The sequence below is a fragment of the Sinocyclocheilus rhinocerous genome, unplaced genomic scaffold (assembly GCF_001515625.1).
Source record: "Sinocyclocheilus rhinocerous isolate Xijiao unplaced genomic scaffold, SAMN03320098_v1.1 scaffold626, whole genome shotgun sequence".
Classification (NCBI taxonomy): Eukaryota; Metazoa; Chordata; class Actinopteri; order Cypriniformes; family Cyprinidae; genus Sinocyclocheilus; species Sinocyclocheilus rhinocerous.
Window position 1 is genome coordinate 492,337 of NW_015647437.1, and position 26,686 is coordinate 519,022.

At 36.9% G+C, this 26,686-nt stretch overlaps 1 protein-coding gene and 1 pseudogene across 1 annotated transcript; both read left to right on the forward strand.

The window, feature by feature from the left end:
* LOC107709097 (uncharacterized) overlaps positions 1-6,131 on the forward strand; it is a 15,657-nt pseudogene extending 9,526 nt beyond the window's left edge.
* On the forward strand, positions 6,072-23,810 carry LOC107709098 (tetratricopeptide repeat protein 12-like). Its single transcript, XM_016513503.1, has 22 exons — positions 6,072-6,077; positions 9,831-9,930; positions 10,110-10,273; positions 10,458-10,488; positions 10,704-10,781; positions 10,880-11,001; positions 11,125-11,184; positions 12,158-12,229; positions 12,349-12,409; positions 12,812-13,000; positions 14,813-14,882; positions 15,914-16,002; positions 16,404-16,572; positions 17,840-17,929; positions 18,652-18,715; positions 19,767-19,901; positions 20,148-20,240; positions 20,434-20,502; positions 21,157-21,258; positions 22,476-22,575; positions 22,673-22,898; positions 23,741-23,810. Exons 1-22 carry the CDS (start codon positions 6,072-6,074, stop codon positions 23,808-23,810), a joined length of 2,160 nt encoding a protein of 719 aa, XP_016368989.1.
* The last annotated feature ends 2,876 nt before the right edge of the window (positions 23,811-26,686 follow it).

The following is a 26,686-nucleotide window of genomic DNA, read 5'->3' on the forward strand; positions in this document are numbered from 1 at the left end:
GCAAAGTTGTAGTATTTCCTCAGCAACCAGCACGGATCAGCTCCAGGCATGACGAACCAATATCATCCTCTTTTGGAAGGCCAAACAAAGTAGTTTCTCTTTCATAACGAAATACACAGCATCTCCACGACATGGCGGCGGCGGCAACAATACCACAGCGAGAATCAAAGTTACACCTTCTTTCTTTGCGTGAACATTTGGGCAGCGTTATGCAAATCTTCCCACACAGTGATGTAGACTGTGGGGGTGTGTTTAAATGAGGCATTTTAGGAAGGCGTGGACTAGTCTTAACTTTTATTAAGAATATCTATTTGGATTTGAGACTTTAGTCTTTGCAACTTAAGGGATCTTATCTATTCACGAACAGCTTGCAACACTCCAAAGAGAAAGGAAAACTTGAAATCGCATCATATGACCCCTTTAAGAATCAAAGCTCTGAACCACTGAGTCATACTCTGATTTGTGAACAAATCAATATAATTTGTTCAACAGTTGCAATCAAATTGTTTAGTCTGATTTGTAAACAAGTTCAGGATCACAAATCGGTTCAAAATAATGATTCCTTCACTGATCCGATTCTAACCATCACTAGGGCATAAGCAGACAGTAAGAAAATGTATGGATGAGAATATACAAATTCATATGAATTAGCCAACAATTTGCCAAACTGTAGCATAGTTACAAATTGCCCTGAGAGTTTGTTGGCTTAAAGTCATCGTGAAATCAAAATGGTCAATTCTTATTTTTTTATGGAATATTGCAGTGTTTATTATAAATGAATTATCCATGCACATTATTTTTTTTTAATTCATGTGCCTTCGTAATCAAAATAACTTTCCCTCCCTCTTGCAGCAACATCTCTTCCCTGATAACATACATCCTGCCGTGAGGGCGGGACAAACTGTCACTCAAATGACATCACAGCAATAGCAAACGACAGCAATCGAATGATCCAGTCATTTTCTGATTGACAAAATTAAATCCTGCTCTACATTTTATCTCATTTAAGAAGCAGTTTCACTCTGAAATACATCACAATACAGAAGAAAAGACAGTCGCATCTTCTGTTTCATGCCGACTTTAACAGATGTGACTATTAACTGTCATTGTTTGGAAAAAAAATGTTTTGTCCTCGATTTTGTTTCACCACTTTAGGGTTTGGAATGACATGATAGTGAATAAAAATGACAAAGTTTTCATCTCTGTGTGAACTCTTCCTTTAAGGAGACGAGGAGGAGTGGGAGCAGCAGTGTTACTGGCACACCGAGCTTAAGGCCGTGCTAAACCGAGTGAGTGTGTCCATGGAGGGACCAGGATCGGCTGTCGGCACAGGAAACACACCATCTGGTCAGCTTGTTTTCCCTTTGAAACATAAAAACACACTGTCGCCCTCAGACAGAAAGATACAATGCTGTTGAGCTCATTACTACGTCGTTAAACAGCTGAATGAGCAGATCAATGCATTGGAAGCTTGATATCCTTCACGTGGCTATTGGTGCAATTGCCAATATTCTGCCTCTGCACTAGCCATTTTTCAGTTTGATGGAGTGTGGTCTGGGATGAATAACACAGTGTCTTGTGATTATCACAGGATGGGGAACTGAGGGTGCAGGAACTGTGGGAGCAATTAATGCAGAGACAAGCAGAGCTGGATGCTGTGCTTTCGTCTCTCCTCTGTGCTCGTCAGGTCTGCCAGCTGCGTGCTTACACTGTGCAGGTAACACGTGCCGGAGGCCAGACGTGCAATATATGCTCATGACACTGACTGATAATTCTGTAGTGATGTCCTTGGTTTACCTTAGAGCTGTTCTGTATCAATTAGGAACTCTTTAGCAGACTTTATTTCACGTTTTCCACTGACAGTCTACTGAATTGATTCGTTTCCTCTAGTTTTTGGTTTCTGGCACATTCTGGTATAAGGATTTTGGTGTGCTGCAGCCCAAGGGTGTCAGAAACCCTCTGAAAGTAATAGCCATGACTCAGCAGAAAATCCTTCCTCGACTTGAACGACTTATTCAGCTGTTGGAGGAAACCAAAGCACTTGGCCAGTTGACCAGCACGCAGCGGCAGCAGAGCTCTGGTACAATATCTTCATTTATGTCTTATTATAGAAACGTTAGTCACGCTTTTGTCTAAATGTTCGTGAAAATGGTTGCGAAATGTTTCTTAAAAGGGAAGCAGGCGTTCGGCCGAGACAGCGCTTCCAGAGTGTGGGCTGAATCTGTGTCTGTTGTAAATGGTATTTTTGAATGCAAGGAGAATAAATAGTAAGATTCTGGTTGTCAGCCTGTAGAATTTCACAGCTGTGTTTGTCTCTCCTGCTGCGCCAGGTGTCTCAACTCAGTCCTTTAAAGATCAAATGAAGGCTCCGTCTGCGAGTGAACAGAATGCCATGGTGCCCTCTCTTCCTCTGTCAAACCCATCTTACACAAAGAAAAGCCAGGAAAAAATGCAGCTGATCCACAGCCAGGGTGAGGCTGTCTTAAGTCAGAGATGTTACCAGTATCCTCATTTCAGATCACGACATGATGTTCTCTCTTGTTCCATTCAGATGTCCAATCTCTCCAGGAACCTGGTCTGTCCGCACACATCAGTATCCCACAGCTAGCAGGTCAGAGCGTTTTACTTGAGAGCTTTAAGCTGAACAGTGTGTGTTTAGGACTCATAGGTTCTTTTAACATTTGAACATTTGAACTACAGGAGAACGTTGATGCAAATGTGTTGGGAAGGTTACTTTGGAAATGTAATAGGTTACAGAGATTACAAGTTACCCTATTTAAAATGTAACAAGTAGTGTAACTTTATGAAAGTAATGTCCGGACTCGAGTACTGCAATGCTGCCATTTTTTTCTACAGACATGAATTACACCTTAAATCGTGCTGTTTACTGGGGAGCAGTGCGTTGTTACCTTTTCAAAGCATTCAGACTTAAGGTGCTGTCACATTTACTGTTGTTCGGCCAGTTTTCAGACGTAAAATCCATTCATTTCTAAATTAATCCAGGGCGAAAGATTCCCCATGTAGATTTTGCATCGGGTTCATGTTAGTCACTGATTCGCCACGTTGACCAACAGAAAGCTGGTTTCTGGTTAAACTGTGTTAAACTGTAACATTTTACAGTTTATTTTTCTATAGCGATACACTACAAAATAATATTATATAAAGTATTTTTTACAACAAATTTACAAAATAATATAATATTTGGTTCATTAATGTTCATCAAAATCTGTCACTTTTATTGAGATCCATAAGTGTTTTTGTGGCAGATAAATACTGATTCTGGTTTCTTATTATCAATGTTGAAAACAGGTGGGCTGCTTAATCATTTTGTGATTCAGGATTTCAGGATTCTTTGATGAATTGAAAGTTGAAATGAACAGCATTTATTTTAATCTTTGGTGTTGGTGTTGCAGAGGAGGACTGGTCCAGACTAGTAGCGCTATCTCCTCTCTTCCAGCTGATGAAGGAAGTGGAGCAGCAGCTCAGGGATAGTGCCAGAGACAGAGGCCTTCTCAAGATCCAGCCCTCGGGTCAGGCTCTAATTATCACTACTGAAACGTGCAATCTGGACTCGTCAGATCTGCAAAGTCATTAGTGTAGCAACAGATGACTTAAAGCCATGAGAACCATCACGTACATGTCAATGTGGGAATATAACTTGAGCTTTATTTTTAGCAGCTTCTTAAGGTTAAGGGGCTATGTTATAACTTAATACTCATGTGATGATGTAATTAATTAACAGCTTTATTTTTTGTTAAATTTTGCAAAGATGCAGAGTGATCAAAGTGAGACACATGACACAAATGGTGTGTTGGTACATGCATTCAGGTGCAGGCCGGTCATTCGTGGATTTCATGGATGCCCAGTGGGAGTGTGAGGGAGAGCTGATTCAAGTGAGCTCTGAAACACTTGATCCACGACAGCTTCTGCTCTACCAGCATGGACAGTTTCTCCTCCAGCATCTTCACTTACATGAAATGGTCTGGATCTGTCTGTCTTTTTCTCACTTACTTTTATGTTTGTTTCTCATAGAAAAGTAGATCTTTCAAAAGTAGATTCAAAAACGTAGTTCTGTTAAGTTGATGGCTGCATATTGTCTTTAATTGGTTAGATCATTTAAATGTACCATTTGAAAAAATAATTTGAGTTCCTGCATTGATAGTCATGTGACATTTTACAGTTTATTTTTCTATAGCTATACACTACAAAATAATATTATATAAAGTATTTTTTACAGCAAATTTACAAAATAATATAATATTTGGTTCATTAATGTTCATCAAATTCTGTCAATTTTATTGAGATCCGTAAGTGTTTTTGTGGCAGATAAATACTGATGCTGATTTCTTACTATGCTGCTTAATAATTTTGTGGAAACTGATATATTTTATTCCTTACATTTAGGATTCTTTGATGAATAGAAAGTTGAAATGAACAGCATTTATTTTAATCTTTTGTAATATTATATATGTATGTACTGTAACTTTTGATCAGTTTAATGTGTCCTTGCTGTATTCATTTCTTTGGTTTTTCTTAAATGTTTTTAATCTTACTGACCTCAAGTTTGCAAAGAGCCTGAAGTTTGTTCACAGCTTTGATTTTTTTCATCCTAGATACCAGCAGTAACCCTTCCAGCTGGCTTCTACTCTTCCTTTCAACGACTACCATAACAATGCTTTCCGCAACTCTTTCTATTATCAGGTATTTCTACACTTAGGCATGCATGTACTGCACCAGCTATATAAAGAACATATGAAAAGTTATTAATAATTTACCAAACTTTGAGAAGTGATAATTAGCACAATTTTCTCTGTGATATAATTGGTCTCATGGCTAGTTCGGTTGCACTAAGGTTAAATACCCTCATTTGTCAGTCACCGGGTGAGCGATAATTAATTCATGTTAAGCACACTTAGTGCTCTGGCATACAAACCCCTGTGCACTTAGCACTTCCTATGTCTTCAGGACGGACAGAAGACCCTGTTTGTTTGCTGTCAGAGGTTGCAGTCAGTGGGTGGCCTCTCTCTGCTGCTTATGCACTGTGCTGCACACATTTTCACCAGTCAGATGAGGCCAGGCTCCACTCCCACCTTCCAAAGGGCCTTTTTCAAGGTGTTATTAGCAACTGCCCTACATCAGCACAGCCTGAACAAACCAAGAAAGAATGTGCTAATGAGTCTTTCTTGTAGACGTCATGCCCTGTCCCATTTTGCAGGTTTTACAGTTGGGCCTAAGTGAGCTGTTCCATGCCAGACTGGGACAAACTGATGATTAGAGGACAAAAGATTTGGCGTCTGACGCAGCTCTCAACGGTCTTCTGCTGGAAAGAGTGCAGAAGCCAAGTCCTGGGGTTTTCTCCGAGGATGTAAGTTTGATTTATTTCGCCATATTCGCCCCTCGTGTTCTCAGTAGCTGTTGCCAAGTAATTCACAGGGATGTAACAGATGCCGTAGGATCAGACTGATGTGGCAGAAGTAATACTTGTCGGAGTGTGAGATTTCGAATGTGTGCTGTTCTCTGGGCAGGAGGTTTTGGGACGTCTGCGCAAATACAGAGAGACTTCAGTGTTCCGCCAGGTCGAGAGTCTCCTGAAAGTGTCTCCTAAGAGCCTGGAGATCAAGCACCTCAACACTGACCCGTCACTCAGCGATGGCCCAGACAGCCAAGATGCCGCTCCTCCATGAACTGACCATTTAACTTTGAACAGTGCTGCCTTTCTGACAGTGATAAATCCAGCTTTCAAAGGCATGTTATATGCTGCGAGGCAGCGGATGGCCTTATCGTCTTGGATAGTAACGGCTCCTGGACTGGGTTAGAGCATCTAGTTTTGCTTCCGGTGATGACCCAGCACAGCTAGATATCTACTTTCTTGTACAAAAATAAAAAAAGGGCATTAAGAAAACACATTAAAAGGGTCATAAAACTGCATAGGTCCAACAAGCAAGCCTCTGTTTAATGGAGTTTTAATGTAATTTTGGAGGATAAGGGCATGTTACAGAATTTGACCATGTTGGTATCTACCTAATCTGACTAGCTTCCACCAAATTACACAAATTTGCACCAGAATAGTTATGCCGGTGAACGTCTTAACCTCAGTCAATTCACTATGCAGAAAGTGAAAGTAAAAAACTGACAGAGCTTTCTAACGCTGCATTAACGGCGCATATTCTCTCAGATTATGAGAGACGAATCTACTTCAACATATGCGGTATATAACGGTCTTAAATTATTCCCTTAATATTTCTCTTGTGGCCCGTATATATTGAAAAACATGAGAAGAAACGTACTATTTTGCATTAAACATGCTGTTCTTGAAAATCGCTGCATGAAACAGCTGCTCTTAATTTTCACAGATGACAGCAGTGTTAATCATTTTAATTATAGGCCTATAATTAATTGTGTAAATGAATAGACCATTTAAAAAAAAAAAAACTTTTCAAAAATTTTTTCAGTGAGGAGTAAGCTAATAACCTAATCTTTTAAATATCCTCACAGCGCGTCATGTGGTGATGCGCTATGAAATTATTGCTGGGCAAATTAATTGTAATTTAATAATAAAAGTAACCTAATAATAATAAGCATAATGAAATGTAACAGGCCCACATTAATTGGAAATGTTAAGTCGTCTTAATATTGCCAATATTTGATGCTTTTGACAATATCTCTGGCAATAGTCAACATATATGACGCAACTCAGCATGGGGAGGTTATCGCGAATTAAATCTTAAAAATGTCTAAATATTTAATGCATTATTACCATTAAAATTAACTTAATTTAGTATTTAAATAGTTAAGTTTTTAAATAATTAACCCTTCTGCTGTTGGTGTCTGGGCTTGTTTGTTTACTTATTTTTTAAATGACATGAGATTTTAAACTTTGTGACTTCCTGCTCTGGCTATACTTCATAGTCATTTTGTAATAAATCCAAAAGCAAGTCGTGTAAAAAAAAAAAGGGGAGTGGAAATGGCAACGAAGCTAATGAGTGATCATCTGCTGCCATCAACTGGATATTAAAGGTAATTTCATGTAATTTTCATCAGTCTTTGTTTTCCACCAGGAGACAATTTATTTAATGTCATCTTCATGAATGAAATGTGAATATTTAAAGTGAATTTTACTGCACAACTATAGAGTTAAAAAAATAATAAACAGTGTAAAATATTATGTGTTTAAAAAATGTTTAAAGGGGTCATATGATGCGATTTCAAGTTTTCCTTTCACTTTGGAGTGTTACAAGCTGATGCTCGATTTTGTTCCCCTTTCCGGCTTGAACTGATGGTAAAACTAATGACATTATTTACTGTCTTTACATTTATTTTGAAAGATGAAGCTCGCGATTATGGTAAGGGGCGTTACATTTCCGACGAGTGCTTGCGGTGTTCGGCCAATCACAATGCACTGGGTCAGCTGGCCAATCAGAGCAGACTGCGCTTGTCGGAAGGAGGGACTTTGTAGAAAACGAAGCGTTTGAGAGAGGCAGGGCATAGAGGACTTACAATAATGTACAGTATTTGAAAAATAATGTGTTTTTTGAACATTAAAGCATGTCAACATATTCTGTTACACCAAATACACAAAATAATGATCTTTAAAAAAGCATCATATGACCCCTTTAAATTGTCACTTTTTCACCCATGATGGGTTTGCTTTGTATCCCTGATTACTTTTTTCTTTCAGACGAATTCAGTCAGAGTTATATTAAAAATGTGCTGGCTCTTCCAAGCTTTATAATGGCAGTGAATGGGTGTTGAGATTTTGAAGTCCAATAAAGTGCATCCATCATAAAATGTGCCCCACACAGCTCCAGAGGGTTAATAATGGCCTTCTAAAGTGAAGTGATGTGTTTATGTAAGAAAAATTTTCATATTTAAAACTTTATAAACCGTCATTTCTAGCTTTCGCTAACTGTTGTATGTGCGTTCACGAGAGAGTGATGTTCCAGCGGAAGCTCTGGTCGCGAGAACCAAGTTTTGTTTACAGCAAAGGCAAACCAGTCTCCTCTTGGCTTATATCGAAATCCTCCAACATTCTTCTTTACAATCTTCGCTTTGTGCTTCTAATTAGGGGTGTTTTGTTTTGCTCTCTCCGCTGCACCCACATGTTCGTTACTTCTCACCGGAGCTTATGCTACACATACGTCCTACATTATCTGCTGGAACGACACTCTCTCATGAGCGTGCGTACAAAAGTTAGTGGAAGCTAGAGATTATGGTTTATACCGTTTTAAATATAGATATTTTTCTTACACAAGCACATCAATTCGCTTCAGAAGGTCTTTATTAACCCCCCGGAGCCACGTGGAGTACTTATGATGAATGGATGCACTTTATTTTGCTTCAGGACCACCATTCATTGCCATTATAAAGCTTGAAAGAGCCAGGATATTTTTTTATAATATAACTCTGATTGTATTTGTCTGAAAGAAAAAAGTCATATAGACCTAGAATGGCTTGAGGGTGAGTAAACCATGGGGTAATTTTTATTTTTGGGTGAACTATCCCTTTAAATTTATTAATGAACTTATTTACTATAAATGTATGATTATAAATTTGCTCAAGTAGCAAAAGAAAAAATCCAAGATAGTGTTTCCACGCCATTCCCAAAGAAGAGAGAAAGATGTCAAATTTACAGTTCCTGTCTCAGCCATTGTATTCGAAACAGCAGCAGTGTTAACTAGTTTTGTTGTAATTTAATGCCAGGTTAATGTTATAAATGTATCTTTACATTTTGTAAATGTGAACGTATAAATAATAAAACCTTGCTAGATTTACGAAGTTAATAACAGGAAATTCTGTGAAATGGGACCATGTAATCAATGATTTATTGCATTTAATTTATTTGTGTTTAGATTTAGAACCATCATTTCCTGCTGTCCATGCCCATCTCAACACAGACCTCTTGACCAATTTTAGGGTCATGACCCAGTAGTTAAGACTTATGGTATTAGATTATGACTAAAATAAAAAGAAAGACAAGCATTTACGGAATATATAGTGAAATAATGGCCTGAACTTTGATTTTAAAATAGATTTAACAGCGAAATGCTCAGTGCAGAATTCTAATGATGACGTTTAAACACATAAACCATCTCTGCCTTGTTTTGTTTACTATAAAGCAGTACAAGACAGTCCATCTACATTTCTTGGGTGTCTGAGTGCAACTTTAACAATCTTGTTTATCAAATACTTATACGCATATACCATTGTATTGTCTTGCACTGTCTTGTTTGATTGCATTTATGTATTTATAGTGGTGTTTTTCTGCTATTCACATTTGATACAGCTGCTTTTTCGTGCCTGAATGTACCTCTAGGGATCAATAAAGTATGTTTATCTGGAGTAACAACAAGCGAAGGAAAGGAACAATAAAACATTTTTATCTGTTTAAGTATGCCTGCTTTTGGATTACATCTCAGACGTTGTTCATATTCATGGATAAACCGGAGCACCTTCATCTTCCCATAAACCCTCAAACATAACTAGAGCTCTGGCTTTATACATTTCAACAGTTATTCAAAATTATGTTTTCTGAAAGAATGAGTGGGTTCTGTCCTTGCACAAGGGCATGGTGATGAATTTCAGACAGTCTTCAGCTTACAGTTGAGAAAACATGGGATATAACCAAATAAAGTAAGTTTAAAATGAAAAAAAGATGTTTGAATGGTCAACAAAGAAGGAGTTTGACCGCGTAGTCATGAAGTTACAAGCATAAATATGTACAGACATACATATCTGTGGTTACAAGTAGGAGCATAACTATTCCTTTTGCACGTGGCTGGTGTTGCTATGGTCACGGGTTCACTCCCGTAAACAAAACTGCCTTTCTTTAGGTAAAACTTCGGTTGGTGTGCTTTGTAAACACGCTTCTAAGCATGAATTTACCAGATAACGACGACCTCGAAAGGTTTTTGAGAAATGTTGACCAGATGAGTAAGTGCTGTTTGTTTATAAACCATATTCCGCCTCGACGCTGCCGTTATAAGGCAATATAATTATACAACGTTGCGCTTTCAGTTTTTTTTAATGAACGTGGCGCACATATTTATTCAGTCATGAGATAAATGTAATTTGAGTTTGAAAAATGTGAACTTGGTGCTTTCTATTTGCAGATGATTTGGTAAAACAGTTAAATTCCAGCGATGTGTCTTGCCAAGAGAAAACAATTGCTATGGCAGATCAATTCATCTCATCCCTGGAGCAGAAGGAACCATGTAAAACCAAAATCAATAAGACTGTTATAAACAAAAATCCTTCATCTGAAAATAGGCCACAGGTACAGTATTTACAGTCTGCATTAGAAATATCATAAGAATGAATAAAACACACTTTTATAGCATTTTAATTAAATGTTAGAGTACTGTATAATTATCAGTAATAAATAAAGCGACTGTTACATGCTTTATATTAATGCCTAATCTTTCAAAAAGCGAGTAACGACGCTGTTGTCTTCTTTTCAGAACATCCAGTATGAATCAAGTCAAAATCCAGGTAGGTTTGTGTATTGGAGCCTCTTATCTGTTCTTGGTTCGGCAGTTGACAAGACTTCTGTCTCTGTTGAATAATTTGGTTTCAAGAATAAAACTTGAATGTCTGCCCTTGAAGTCTTGTAAATGATTCATAAGTCAATAGCTCACCTTCATCTTCACTTCTTGTCTTTTTATTATAAATCTTGCAACGGTTTGTTGTACCCTTCGATTCGTCAGAGAATTTCTTGAGGATGTTAGAAAAAGATGCAGAGGAGAGAAGACAGAGAAGAAAGATGAAGGAAGAAAAAGCCAATGGTGGGTACTCTGAAGCCTGAGAGCGAAATGGGAAGTTTGTGTTTTGGGTTGTCAGTTTGCAACGTCTAGATTTGCTTTGTTCCTAATTTGACCCGTAGCCTTAAGGGAGCAGGGGAATGAGGCTTTCACTCAAGGTGACTACGAAACGGCTGTCCGGCTTTATACTGAAGGCTTGGACCAGCTGCGTGACATGCAGGCTCTCTACACAAACAGAGCACAGGTACTTCGATGTTTCAGAATGAGTTCTTGTACAATAATCTGATAAATCAGTATCATAACTGCTATTCCTGTGAGACTGCTCCTCTTGTGATTTTATTGTCTCTTACATTCATGTATTATGTAGGCCTTTATCAAGTTGAAGAGATATAAGGAGGCCATAAGTGACTGTGAGTGGGCTCTGAGGGTGAGTAAAACACTGGGAAAAAGGTCAGAGAAGTGCCCTCTCATTTTTCAGTGTCAGCCGAAGCAGAGAATTTCTCATCCTACCTTGTGTGGTGAGAACAGCAGGCTACATAGTGCGGTGTCTATTGAACTGGATAGTTGCGCAGCATTAGAAAATTGGGTTGAAGTTCCTTCCGAGCTGTGCCAAATAGTTTTTGCTTTTGGAAAACTTTTAGAAAGTGTTATTTATATATATATATATATATATATATATACATCCCTATGGTCTAAGGAAAATCCAACATATTGTCTATTGGGTCAGTGACAAATAAGAGTGTCTAGGATTAAAAAAAAATAAAGGAAAAATCTAGTTTAAAATGCCAGTGTAGTGCTGTGTTCTTAATGTAATCTTTTGCATTCATGTTTCATATGTTTAAAAAAAAACTTTTATACCATTTCAAACAGAACTAACTTTGCAATAAAAAGCTCAAATTATTTGATGTTTTGAGACTTATTGACCTTGACACAGTCATGATGGTCTGCAGGGGTTCTATCTATGATATCATTTCCTGTTTTATATTTTTCCCCATGTGATTCTGCATTTTGGTCACACCACATAACTGTGATTTAGCAGACCAAAGGTATTCAAATGTAATATTTTAAGTAAAAAAATAGTTTACTTTTTAATATTTTTTCTATTAAATAATAATGCAATTATTTTTCCAAGCTACCTAATGTTTTCTTTTCACATATTTCATCCTTTTAAATAGGATGAATTTTTATGCCCCCTAAAAGATATCCAAATTAGCTTTAATTGAGATATTAAAATGTTTCATTATATAAAAGTTGTAATAGATTGGCTAAAGTAATAATTTGCCCAATAAAGTAATAGACTGGGACAAAATAAATCCCATTACTGATTGTACTTGATTACTTCAATGCAATTTTCTGTTGTTTTCAAGTGGCTAATGAATATATAACACTTTTGTTCACAGTGCAATGAGAAGTGTATTAAAGCATATGTACACATGGGAAAATCTCACCTAGCACTCAAGGATTTCAAACAGGTAAGTTTCGTTCAATAGAAGTCCTTCTGTCCTTTCAAGTCTAAATCTGGATTACACTTACATTTCTCAATTTATCTGGCCTTTCTCCTTTCATCCTGCTGCTTTTGCTTTACTTTCAGTCCAGGATTTGCTATCGAAAAATTTTGGAGATGGAGCCACAGCGTGAGACCATGGTCAAAGGTATGATCCAAAAATGCTGTGAGGATCTGACGCAAGGGAAGGCAAGGTCAATATACTTTAGATCCATGCTTTAGCACCACAGTAGGATTAGCATAGCTATTATTTTAGCATCCACTCTGTCTGGATATGTACCTTTTTGTGAAGCATCTCTCAGAATAAACTGTATTCATTTGTAGTTTTTACATGAGTCTCTCTCACACGCTCCCTCTTTCTCTTGCTTAGATGCTTACACCAGCAGTTTTTAGAACATTAGTTGCTCATTTAAATTGATTTTGAACATATCAAGAGGAATAATGGCATTATGGATTCCCATTCTATGCATTTTAATAGAATATTTCCACATGAATTTGCAAAAAAAGAAATATGTTCGTGAAGCAGTCACATTACTTTGCATTACAATAGCTTATCTGAGACAAGTGGATTTGGAAGAGAAGGCATCTCTCCAGGAAAAGACAGCTTGGGAAGAGCTACAGGAGGGAACGGAGCAGGCCATGGCAGTACCAGAACTGCTGAAGAAGCTCGACAGACCCAGTGAGATCAATCTTTACTACTGTGGTGGATTGGAGCTGCTCTCACAGGCTATTAAAGACTGTAAGTTTGCATGATTAATTCAGAATCCTTTGTTTTTTTTTAATCAGATGCTGTTGTTTTTTCTTATTTATTCCTTTAATTTTCACTGAACACCAGCGGTTTTTGTAGGATGAACAAATGTTTACGCCCAGTTTTGAACCTCATATTTGTGTGAAATATGCCTTCGGTTTACCCGGTGTTGTTCCAGCAACCAGGGTGATATTTCTTGCACTCGGGATCGATACGGAGAGGAGAGGAGTGAGGAATTTTGTGCAGAGGGCTCATTGATTCTGCTCTGCGGTTCATTTGCAGTTCATGATGAGGAAACTAATCCTCATGATCAGCCACAGAGGACAGACACAGTCCTATCACAAGCACAAGCACAAGGCTTTTAGACTTTGTTAGTGAATGCGTGCATTACCTTTCAGTTTGTGTTTGCTCAATTCTGATCCTGTGCCAATATATCACTGCACAGATCAGTGCAGCAGACCCTTTTGAACATTTAGATTGTGATAAAATATACTATATACAAGGGAGAACCAGGGCTTGTTACCACACTTCACAACAGGGGTAAAGTGAATATTTATCGAAATTCACTTTACCCTAGTGAATGTTTGTGTTTGAAACTCAGTTTCTGTACAAACACAAACCTTAAAGTACTGCCTACAGCAAAATTGCAAAAGTATATTTATTATGAAATCAAATGCAAAAGGTCACACAAAATATCAAACCGTTGTTTAGTAATATATTGTATGCATTTATAAAATTTAATTACATTTCAATTTAAATCTACCTTTATTATACAAATGGCTCTTGTCTTAATGTACACCAGTTTTCAAAAGTTTGGGTCTGTACGATTTTTATGATTTGTATGTTTATGAAAGAAGCCTCTTCTGCTCACCAAGGCTGCATTTATTTGATCAAAAATATAGTAAAAACAATATTATTTTGAAATATTATTAGAATTTAAAATTCTGTTTTCTAATTTAATATATTTTAAAATGTAATTTATTCCTGTGATGGCAAAGCTGAATTTTCAGCAGCCTTTACTCCATTCATCAGTGTCACATGATCCTTCAGAATTCATTCTAATATGCTTATTTGGTGAAAGAAACATTTCTCTTTGTTATCAATGTTGAAAGCAGTTGTACTGCTTCATATTTTTGTGGAAACCTTGATACATATTTCTCAGGATTCTTTGATAAATCGAAAGTTCAGAAGAAAAGCATTTATTTAAAAAAGTAATCTTTTGTAAGATTATAAATATTTGCTGTCACTTTTGCTCAATTGAATGCATCCTTTTACTGGCTCAGAACATTTGAATGGTAATGTATACAAATGTGATATTACAAAGACTATTTTGATATTTTACTTTTCTTTTACTTTTTTCTAACTAGAAATAAAAAAACTATTGCTAGAGAAAACACTTATTTAATGTTGCAGTCCTTTCCAGCAGATATCCTCCATTAAAAAGTATTTCAAGTGTCAGAAATATTCTACAAGGGTAAAATATGTGTCTGCATATTGTGTAGCAAAATCTTGAAAGCATTCCAAGACAGAAAGTTTTTTGCCACTGTTTTGTGCAGGTAAGATACCTGAATAGCTCTTTGTAAACTGATTTCTAGTATTTCCACAGAATGAACACTGCCTTTGTGTAGATAAGGCAGCGCTCTCTTATTCTTGATGAGCTTTTGTTTATTATTCTCCTTGCACTCTCTTTTGCCCTTGAACGGACCGTATTGTGTGTCTAAGTCTGGCTACTGTGATTTAGTGTTGATATATGGCTCTCACTACACACCTACCAACACTGACCTTATCTGGTGTCCCTCACAGGTACTGGGCAGACATTATTCAGATTAAACAATGGCTTCAGTATCATTAATGGCAATAACACTGTAAGAAGGTAAGGTTGCTAAAGAAGTGAACCTGACAGTTTGTGGTCAGAATGTACTTTGCACATTTGAAAACGTCTGATGTGGTGTAAAGGTCTCTAGAAGTTGGGTTTAATTGTAATTGTATGAGAAGATCTTACTGTAGTATCATAAAGTGTGCATTCATAATCCACGTATGATTGATTGCATCTTCAGCTTTCTCTCCTCTTATCAGTTGTCTTGCTCCAACCAAGTATGCTATTAAAATTAATTGACTAATTTGAATGCAATTTTAACAACAGATGTGTAATCTGATCATGTCATGTGTTGGAATTTACCTTTCCACTTACCAGAATGAAATTGAAAGGGTTTATCTGTGTTTGACAATGATGGATTGGTTTGTTTGGGAGATTCGCTGTGTTTGTTTCATACAGTTTGCACACATGTGGTCTCTCATCTTTAAAACATGTCTGTTTAAAGGGATAGTTCATTCTGTCATTTATGCCACCTCATGTCATTCCAAACCCGAATCAGTGTTATTTTAGTATTATTTATGTACTTTTATATTATTTATTAATATTTTGAACTTTGTTTTCAATTTTCATTTTCATTTTAGTTTATGTTTTAGTAATTTTGTTATGTGATTTTTCTTTTTTTTTAGATCTTAATATTTTATTTTTATTTTTATTTTTTGTAATGTTAGTACGTAAACATATTTTAGTGCAGGTATTTGTTAAGGCTTTTCTGATTTTCTTTAAAATCTGTAAAGTTAAAGTTTTTCATTAAATTGTTAGATTTTAGTTTTTTATTTTAGCTTTATTTCAATTAACAACAAACACTGTTTTTAATAGTTTTAGTTAACAATAATAACACTGAAACCAACAGTTTTTGAAGAATGTGCCAATATACATTTACATGCATGAGGAACGGAACTTTCAAGCTTTAAAAAGAATCCAAAAGCAGATTATTTAGTTTTTGGGTGAACTATCACTTTAACATTTGATCTACAGTGAATGACTGAAATGTATTTACTGTATTTCAGTTTTTCCTCTTCTGTATTTAGCTGTCTCTCACAGAATTCAAAAGATCCATATGCGGTTGATCTATGTATGTCCGTCGTCAAATTATGGAGGACAGTTTGCAGTGGAAACGGTAATATGAAATGCAGCATGTGAGCATATGAATCTTATTCAGAGACCTTGAAAATGAAAGAAGCAATTTCTGAGGAAAAAATATCAGCCCCATTTGCACATTTCTTTTTTATACTTTCAAACTGTCTCTGTTTGGAAAACTTTAAATGTATTGACAGCACTTAATCTGGTTCAGCTTTCCCCCGCTTCTTTTAAAGTAATGAGCATTCGTGAAATTGTCTAAATCCAAGGCAATATCAATTTATCCTGTTCTTGCATGCTAGCAGTGAAATTGCTATTGCCTCCCACATTAAAAGTCTCTTTAGTAAGTAGTTTGTGCCCTTCAGTTATAATCTCATTAACTGGTCAACTACATCTGCATCCGTCTTTATTAAACCTTCTCCATAATTGTGTTCCTCCCAGAGCAGAACCAGCAGCTGCTGATGGAGTGTCCCAGTACTAGACAACACATGGTTCAGCTGTTGGCATCACCGGTACGTGAAATACAGAGGGAAAACCTGGAATTGCTCAGCATGTACTCACAAACTCAACACGGAAGAGACGTGCTCATCGGCAACCTGAATTTAACCCAGTATGTATTTTTTGTGTCAATTGAATGCATTGCATTGTAGTTTACAAAATGATGTGCATTGAATTAATTATTTACAACATAACACATGAGGGGCCATTTAGACATGACAAAATGGATTAAATTAAATATAGATATATAGACCAATTAAATATATAAATATAGATAGATTAAATATTTAAAGCTGCAGTCCGTAACTTTTTTTGGGTTAAAAATGATCCGAAATCAATATTTGAGCAAGTACATAACCAGCCAGTGTTCAAAACTATCGCCTTACTTTAGCCCGATTCACAACGGTTAGCTTATAATAATGTTTTCTAATTTGAGTGGTACGGGTAGGTTTTCGCGGGAAATTCGAGCATGCCGCTGCGTCATTACGTCACGTCTGTAAACATAAAGAAGTTGTCCCGGCCACTAGGCTATATCGCATGTGAGGATCCTGCAGGTGGCCGATCGTTTATAGCCTTTTCTCACAGCATCTGGAATAATTCAATTTATCATTTTGATGGCGGATTGTAATTCAGAAAGTATTATGTGTTTATGAAACACATGTGAATGAAATTAAATTATATTCCAGTTTTAAATGTGCTTCTGATTACAGATAGCTTGGGATTACATAAGATTTGTATTTTAAAGACAACCAGTTCGAAGGGAGCACAATTAGCTTTTTGGGTTAAAATAATTTCTTAATATGAAATTCGAGTGGTAGACTACAGAAATTGAAATCTACTCGCTTATACACACTATATTTACATCGTCACATAATGCTGATGTTGTTAACATTAACAATTTGAGAATAAAGTATAACAATAATTCCACACCGGTGAGGTGACTATGTGACTGCCACACATACTCCTCAAAACATTAGATTCATTTGCGCTGGAGCCCTGCCGGAGCACAACCCACGCAAGGAAGATAATTCCGCAAACAGCTGCAATTGCAGGTTTTCAAACAGAGATGGCGACAAAGAGGCAAAACTTATGGACTGCAGCTTTAAGCAGCATGATTAATTTATTATATGTATGTTTAATAAATAATTATTTATATTGCTTTTATAATATTTACTAATATGTATTTGAATCCACTTTGATGTCAAATTCTTCTCAACTTCCTGTGCTGTTTATAAAGCAGAGCAGATTTAAGTGTGGTGCTCCAATGATATCTGTGATTCATCTCATTAGCTAGCATGCAGACGACCTCCTACTGTTATAGCATGTTTTATTAAGGTCCTTTTAATGAGCCCATAATGAATGCGATCTGTCCCCTTTAGAATGGCGGGGAACCTGATGAGCTGTGTTTGCCGGGATACAAGCTCTGCATTGGCGCTTACAGTTCTGGAGAACTTGGCTGCAGAAAATAAGTATGCACAATCAATATACTTGCCCTTACAATATACCATGCGCTGTTTTCATGTGAAGTTGATGAATGCCTGAAACAGAGACAGTGAAACTGCCCCTTTTTACGAAATCTGGGGCACGACCCACCCGAGAGTCCATTAGATTCCCATACATCATAGTCGCACGTATTAAATCGAGACACATTCAAATTCATTCAGCACAACAGCCCAGGTCCCTTGAGAACGCAAAGTGAACACATTTAAGACAAAACAATCCATCACATTCACAATTCCCTCCATTTATCTCTGTGAAAGAGATCAGCCTCTCGCCGTTTCTAGTCATTCACCACTTTACAGATAGAATAAGGTGCTCCCGGTGACCAGGAGACGGAATTAAACAGCCACTTCATGCACAGAGGGAAATGAGAATGGCGTAACAGTTTGATAGATAGTCAATGAAAAGTGTCCAGTGAATTCAAGCCGCTCTCTTGATTCTAGATAAGGATGGTTAGGCATATTGGTCTTGTCTTGTGTTTTACTCTGAGCGTCAGCAACGTGAGATTTGAAACCATCATTTTGCTTGGATCAGCGCCCACCACATTATGACGCCTTTTTATCTTTTGCTCCTCTGGCTCTTTGTGCATTACTGCGCCAGGGTTATCTGAGGATTTAAGTCTGTTGAGCTTTTTTAGTCAGTAGTTAGTTTCTTTATTTAATCATTTGTTGTTGTTGTTTGTCTTTTTCAGATTTAAGATTCAGTCAAGGGAAATCTTCACAGCAGTGTTTGCCCTTCCTCTTGAACATCTGCTGGTGATGTATTATGAAACATCATTCATAGTCATCCTCTTAATATTTATTATAATCTAAATTATAATAGTGTATGATATTCTCATCAGTAATACTTTAATTGATTTGATTTCTCAGACATTTTCGGATTGTACTTGGCCATCATTATCGATCATTAATTTTGATTTTATTATTTTACTGTACTGCATGATAGAATAATGTAGAGTTTGTCTTCTGGCAGCAAAAGACCCCAGTCTTCAGAGAAAGCAAATATGTTGCTTCATTTCCGTGCAACATAGATTACAGTCCATATAGACCCCCAATTAAATCAAATGATTAGTAAATCTACTTATCATATTAATGCTAGTATGATGAGAGCTGTTTCTTATTATGTCTTTTCATGAATGGTAACAGACAAAAACTTTCTTCTGTCTTTTTTTATTTATAATTAGAATTCATAATTATTAAAATACTTACTAATTACATAATTAGCTTTACATGGGGTTGGTAAACTTTTAAAAATATTTCTGTATGAAGTCACTCATCACGGCTGCATATATTTGAAGAAAAATTAAAAAAAATAATATTGTGTAATATTATTACAATTTAAATAACTTTTCTATTGTAATGTGTGACTTTGTGACAGCTGTGATGGCAAAGCTTTTTTTAGCCGTCATTATTCCAGTCTTCAGTGTCACATGATCCTTCAGAAATCATTCCAAAATGCTGATTTGCTGCTCAAGAAACATTTCTTATTACTATCTGTGTTAACAGATAAAACAGTTGTGCTGCTTAATTTTGTTGCGCAAACCATGATACATTTTTCTGGATTCTATGATGAATATTAAGTTCAAATGAACATCATTTATTTGAAATAGAAATTTTGTAACATTATCAAAGTCTTTACTGCCACTTTTGATAAATTTAAAGCATCTTTTATGAATAACAATATATTAATTTCTTTCAAAAACAAACAAAAAGATCATATTGATTCAGACTTTTGAATGGTAGTGTACTGTATATAATTAAAAACGTCCACTTTTCAGCTAATACTGTTTTTCCGATGCGCTTGTAGTCAAATATCATGACAGCTGACCACAAGACACTGACTTCTGTGATTTCTGTGATTGGGACCATGTCTCTAGATGATGCCATCAGTAAAAAGCTAGCGGGACGTAATGAATTTTGGAGCTGCTCTCTCCAAGCAATGGTAAGCTCTGAGATGATAACCCTTTACATCACAACCGATCTCCCAAATACTCTGTCCTTGAACATTGCTGAATTATGTATGATGTCTTGCACTGTGAATTTTGATTCGGAGGGTTTGTTTCTAAGCTCCTTGTGCTGTCTTGTTGCATGAGCTGTGAAACAGCCATTTCCCACAGACGCTAAAACTGCAAAAGGACATGAATTTAATTTCCGGCACTGTCAAGATAAAGCTCTGTTTTGGTTGCAGGAGCGGTGTGTCGGCTGCGAATGTAGAAGTGTCCTCTATCCCCTCCTGGGTTTGATGATCAACTTAGCCTCAAATCCCTCTCAAGTTGTCCAGGTAAAGCACGAAGTTTAATACGGTGGGCTCTGGGCCAGCCCTCATCGGAAACATCAAGCACTTTTGTAGCCAAAGGACCTTGGATAGGCAAAATGTTCTGTTAGCGCCTTTCCTCTCAATATGTTGCAATCATGTCTGAAACACCAAAGGAAAATTGGAGAGAATGTTTTTTTGGCTCTCTTTTAACATACAGGAGCACGCTGTTCTGGCCAGCAGCAGGTGCTTGGACCTGCTGAGCGATTCCTCTGGAAGCGTCATCACAGTGAGTTGAATTCGTTTTAGCAAGGCCAAGGCAAGCTTTAACCCAACCCCTGTTGACTGGAGCCGCCAGAACGTTTGAACTGTAGATTTCTGCACATTAATTATTGAAATGTTCATCCTGCAGGATGTGGGTTGTCGTGGAGCCCAGCGTATTATTAGTATCTCTAGAGCATCTCTATAAAACATTTACACATATGGCTTCTACGGGATCAAAAATGGAAGTTCAGAGTTTAAATATATGGATGTCCTTAGATGGCTAACATCCCCAAGAGAAGGATTTTGCATGCACGGAAGTATTTACATAATGATTACTGTGGCAGCCGCAGGCCCTAGCCAGGGGACTATTTTCTCTGACTATGTAAATCAGGTTCCAGGTTGTTTGCTTGGGTTTTGCTGCCTTGGCGCTTCATGTCTTTCCAGTCAGGCTGTTTCTCAGAGTACAATTAAGGTGAAGGAACTTTGCCTTTGTCTCCCTTTATATATAATGGAACTGACTGTTTCCACCTCGTGGTGTACTTTTGCTGTGATACAGCTTGAACTGCAATTTTGACAAGCCGCCACAAAATACTTTGGAGTTACAGCCTGATCCTTTTGAAATGTCCTACCCATCCTGTTGTGGTATCAAACACGTTATCTTGTTTTGTTTGGGCTTCAGAGAGCTGCAGGTTTGCTGAGCGTTCTGCTCCCGATGTCTTCTGATGCCACTCAAGAAGTTGTGTGGAATGGAATAGTGAAGAAGTTGCTGAAGATTCTGAAGGTAGAGCTTATATCAGGTTTTAGAATTCAGTATAGTGTCTGTAAAGAAAGAAAGTCGAATAATTAAATGAGATAAAAGATATTGAAGATGGTAAAGATTATGCCCTTTGCATTAAATTGGTAATGTAAGTCACTACTGAAAAGACCATCTTAGATCAGTGTGGGAAGTTTTTTGTTTGAGAAAGTGTACATTGCTTTTTTTTCATAATCAGTGGATTATACATTTTTACTTAAAAATGTCTTAAATCAGCCCAGAACCCACATTTCCTCAGTTAATTTAAATAATTACTTTTTAAGCCATCATTTAAGACACATGTATCATATTTTGCTAGCATTATTTATTTATTTATTTTTCTTGGAATTGAAAGTAATGTAAAGCTACCTTTATTTATTTATTTGTTTATTCATTTGTATATTTGTTTATGACCTGGTTTCATCTTTTGGTGGAACTGAAAGCCATGAGAAGCCATATGTATAATTTTTCGGCCTTTATTTATTTAGCTAGTTAGTTAGTTTCATCCTTTGTTGCCACTGAAATCCATTTAAAGCCATATGTACAATTTTGCTGCATTATTTGTTTAATAATTTTACCATAAATAATAATAATTGTTTATAAATAACCTGGTTCATCCTTTGTTGGCATTGTTTGCTACCATTATTTATTTACTGTATTATTCATAATGATCTATCTGTCTGTTTACCTGTCTGTCTGTCTGTTTGTTTGTTTGTTCATGGTTTACATGCTTTATTCCTGTAAAGCCTGGATTATTAAATAGTATTTAGAAAAAATATCATGAGTCTCTCTATCATTTGATGACATTGAAACTGTTTTTAACAACCACAAATGAAAACTAAAAGGCTTTATGAAATTAGATCAATAGAATTTGTTTTGTTTTTATACAATAAAAAATGAATTTTTTTTGTGATCTATAAATCCCCATAATAGCCTGATCATATCAAACCAATTCTGTATCAAATATAATGCATAAAAAGTAATTGCAATAAATATTTTAATATTAATTTATTTATTTCTAAATATTGTTTAAAATTACGGGGTAATTTACAGGGTAAGGAGCTTAACTTTGGGGGGCCTCCACCATTACACATTCTTGTATTCTGTTGACCTGATGTGTTGGTTTTTCTCAGTAGAGTATTGCGGTTGCAATCGTAGAGATTTAACTGAAATGTGCTTGTGTGTCTGTCCTTCTGTGCTGTCAGGTAGGAGGAGAGATGAGCTCCAGATACTCCATTAAAGCCCTGACAGTCTGTACTGCCTCAATCCCACAGGCCTGTGAGGAGATGGTTAAGCTTGACAAACGTGAGTTCTGATGGTCAGGGAGGCAGAGGATTGGATTTTGTGGCCTTACGGTGACTTTGTGTATGTGTGTGTGTGCTACCCACATTTATTCATTCAGGGCTGTGCACTTTGAGAAAACTCCTGGGTGGTATTGACGAGTTGGTGGTAGGAAACGCAGCTTTGTGTATGGGCCATTGCTTAGAAGTGGATGGAGCTGCCGGTGGCCTCCTAGGCACAGACTGCGTGCAGTTGCTGCTACACCACGCTGCTGGAGACGCCAAAAGAGCAGCCGTTCGACAGAATGCAGCCATTACTCTTGGGAAGCTGTGCAAAATAGAGCCCAGGTATAATTAAGTCTGACTTGCCTCTTGCAGTCACCTGTATTATACTGATTAACATTCATGCTAATGTACTTATACACAGCAGTGATACTCTGGGAAACATGAAGGTGAAAAGTTAATGCCTCTTTATAATTAACCTTAACAAGAATGCATAATGAATTAAAACACCTCAGATCTACAGTTTTTGATTTGATTAAGATATTAGCGTGTTTGTTTGTTGCATTTGAAATTTGTTTATATTCACATTTCTCGTCTCATTTTAGGGCTGTTAACGAGATCTTTTACAGATGTGAGAGTCTCTTTAAATATTTACCAATTGGGCCTTTATACTTTCATTGACCTAGAGAACTATTGAGTTTTTTCCCCTTCATCTTTAATTTATGAAGCGTCCACAAGCTCAGGTCTGAGAAAAAGTAGCAACTCTGTTAGTTAAGTGTTCTTGAGGCGTCTTATTTTCCCAGTCAGCATCAAACAAGGACAATCCAACAAAGAGGAGTCAAAATCTTACAGCATTCAACTTTGATGAGCTTTCAACTTTTTAGAGGTAATGCTGCTCAGAGCATGAGTCTTTACAGTGAGATTTCAAACCTCTGAGATCAGAGTGCAGCCTAAAAAAGAAATTTTAGACAGAAAACAGTGGAAGGTACAGACACTGCCAAAAATCGTACACATTACGATGAACCTACTTTGTATGCAGGGCAAAGTGGCTGACGTTTTCACGCTTGTTTGCATTTCATATTCTTAGCTCTGGTTTTATATTTGACACTTCAGAGTTCATTGTGTGGTCAAAATGAGAAAGAACCTAATTCTGTTGGTTTGATATATCTCTGTTTTGATTTTTTCAGGCACATGGAGAAACTCAGGGAGCTCCATGGTTTTGAAATCCTTCACTCCTGTGTGAGATTGATCACGTGAGCCACTACCACTCATTCGGTTCCTCAATAAATGACCCCATAACTCAGAACAGGCATGAAAACACACACACACACACACATAGAGATGAATGCTGTCCTTTGCTTCACACCTTAAGATGCTCATCTTAAGTGAGGCCACAAATTACTGTCATGCCTTAAGGCCTATTTTGATTATGCAGCTGTTTCCTGTGTTCGTTTTAATTAGAGAGAATTCACATTGACATGTGACTCTGTTATCTGCTGTTGTAGAGAACATGTTGCCCTGGGACGATATTCGAAACGTTTCAATTTCCTTTCATCCCAAATGAGTCGCTTGGGGAGTGTGTTGCCTTGATTACATTTTGCTCTGTTTGTTGATAAATGGATTAATATTAGTTTTCATGTGTTAAATGAAAAAGATTAATAAAACTGTGTTTGAAGATAATTATGGTTAAAGCCTGCTCATCTTTGCAGACTTGATAGCTTTAGAAAGTATTTGATGATGTAATAAGAAAAAGAAATATTGTTGCAATTCAAATGGTTTAGCAGATATGAGTCTGACAGTGTAATCCAGGGTTTGGGACTGGATTTCACAAACAGACTGCAATATGGAACATCAACACTTCAGCTTTGTCCCAGAACATGTTTAAAGGTATAGGATAAGGGTAGTTTTTGGGTGAACTATTCCTTTAATTAAACCACCCGAGTTTTGGTTGATTTAACCAACATTGACGTCCATTCAAAAGTTACCGTGTCTTCTGACAAAATACTTTTTCTAAGCATATTGCTAATGTTTTAAATTTATATATATATATATATATTTGTGTCTCTCTCTGTGTGTGTGTGTGTGTGTGTTTCCTTTTAATTACACATTTTGATCATTTGGGATTAAGGATGATGATTTTCAAAGTTTTGCTAGCAGCATTTTTGATACAAGACTTCAGCTGCTCAACAGTCCATTGTCGTTGTTATCTGATTCTCCTTTTCATGATGGGTCATGCATTTTCAATAGGAGACAGATCTGCTGGCCAGTCAGTCACATCCACATGTGTCTACGAAACCACGCTGTTGTAGCACATGCAAAATGAAACCTAGCATTGTCTTGATCTAATAACCATGGACTTCCCATGAAAGATGTCATCTTGATGGCGGTATATGTCTCTGTACAATCCCAATATATGCCTCCATGTCAATGGTACCTTTACACATATGCAAGTCACTCATGCCGTTTACACTGATGCACCCTCAAACCATGACAGACGTTTGTTTTTGCACCTGTTACTTATTAAATTCTGAATGGTCCATTTCGTATTTGGGACTGTCAATTTGATGTCTGTATTCCCCAAAAACTAGCTGAAATGTGGACTCATCTGACCACAGCACACATTTTCACTGTCTTTTGGACAGTCTAAGATGAGCTCGGGCCCAGAGAAATTCGCTGGCGTCTCTGCCTAGAATTGATGGCAGATTTCTCCTTGAGTGACAGACATTCAAGTTGCATTTCTTGATGCAGCTGCAGACTGTTAAGTGACAACAGTTTTCCATAGTACTCCGGAGCCCATGTGGCTATATTTCACACAGCAGCATGACAGTTTCTCATGCAGTGCCATCTGAGGGCTCAGAGGTCACACACATTCACCTGAGGTGTCCTGCCTTGGCCTATGCATACTAAGATTTCTCTGGATTCCCTGAATCAAAGTGGTGAGCCACGATCCAGGATTGCTGGCAAAGACAGAATGCTCCGTATAAACCCAATCATAATACCCTGACCTATTACCAATTCACCTGCTTATTGTGGACTGTTTCAAATCAGTTTAACTTGGATATTCTATAACCTTTTCACTTTTATTATGCCTCTGTCCCAACTTTTGTGGAGTGTGTTGCAGACATCAAAAATTAAAAATTGTTTATATTTACAAAATACATTTAGGTTGGTCAGTTTTTGCTGTTTACAGAGCCAAGAGACAGGTGTGACTTCTCAATAATTCACTATATAAGACTTCACTATTTCAGTGATATCTGTCATGTAGTAGGGAAAATGTAAAGAATCGCTTACAGTGCCTTTAATATCATATTTCTACATTTTACATTTATTCACTTATCCAAAGCAACTTACTGAGTAAGACAACAAGATGATTCATCATAAGGAGCAATAACAAGAGAAGTGCTAACAATACAAAGTTTCAAACATTGTCTAGTAGTACTTTCTAGAACAAGAAGGGTTTTAAGAAATAGTGAAACCATATAAGACTTTTTTAAGGGTTAGCAAGATATGGTCAAGTGCTTACAGAAGAGATGAGATTTTAGCCTTATAAACTACATTCATATATTCTTATATTAAAGACAGAACCAGGCCCCCAGAGACATTTGTCTTTGAACTTTCAGAGTTGAACTTTTGAATAAAATTTCTACCCAACTGTAGTTCTTGGCACACATATACGTTATTGACCATGAGTGGAGCTTTAATCTTTCTGGTGAAGGAAATGTGTTAACTCACCTGAAGATGAATTGACATGAAAACTACAAGCTCTCTACACTGTATTTAAGTCTTATCTGGATCTGTTTAATAATGGATGACTCGAATACTACCTTATCATTGCAGCTCACACAAGCTGAGGCGCGCATGAAAAATTATACTCAGTCAAACACGATGAGGGTGATGAGGGATTCTACTGACGCAGAAATCCGTTTTATTTTTCTCAGCTTGCTTTTGTTCACGTGTCAGTAATCTAATCTACTTATAAATGACTAGAGAGCAAGGTAAAGCTCTCAGTAGGCTCCTGCAGAGAGTGTAGTGTGAGCTCTGTTGGATAGTATCCTGTGTAGTGCATCTCAATAGAACTTCATTATGGTGTTATGTATGTGTAGCTTAAAAGAAACCAAGAGAGAAGATTAAGT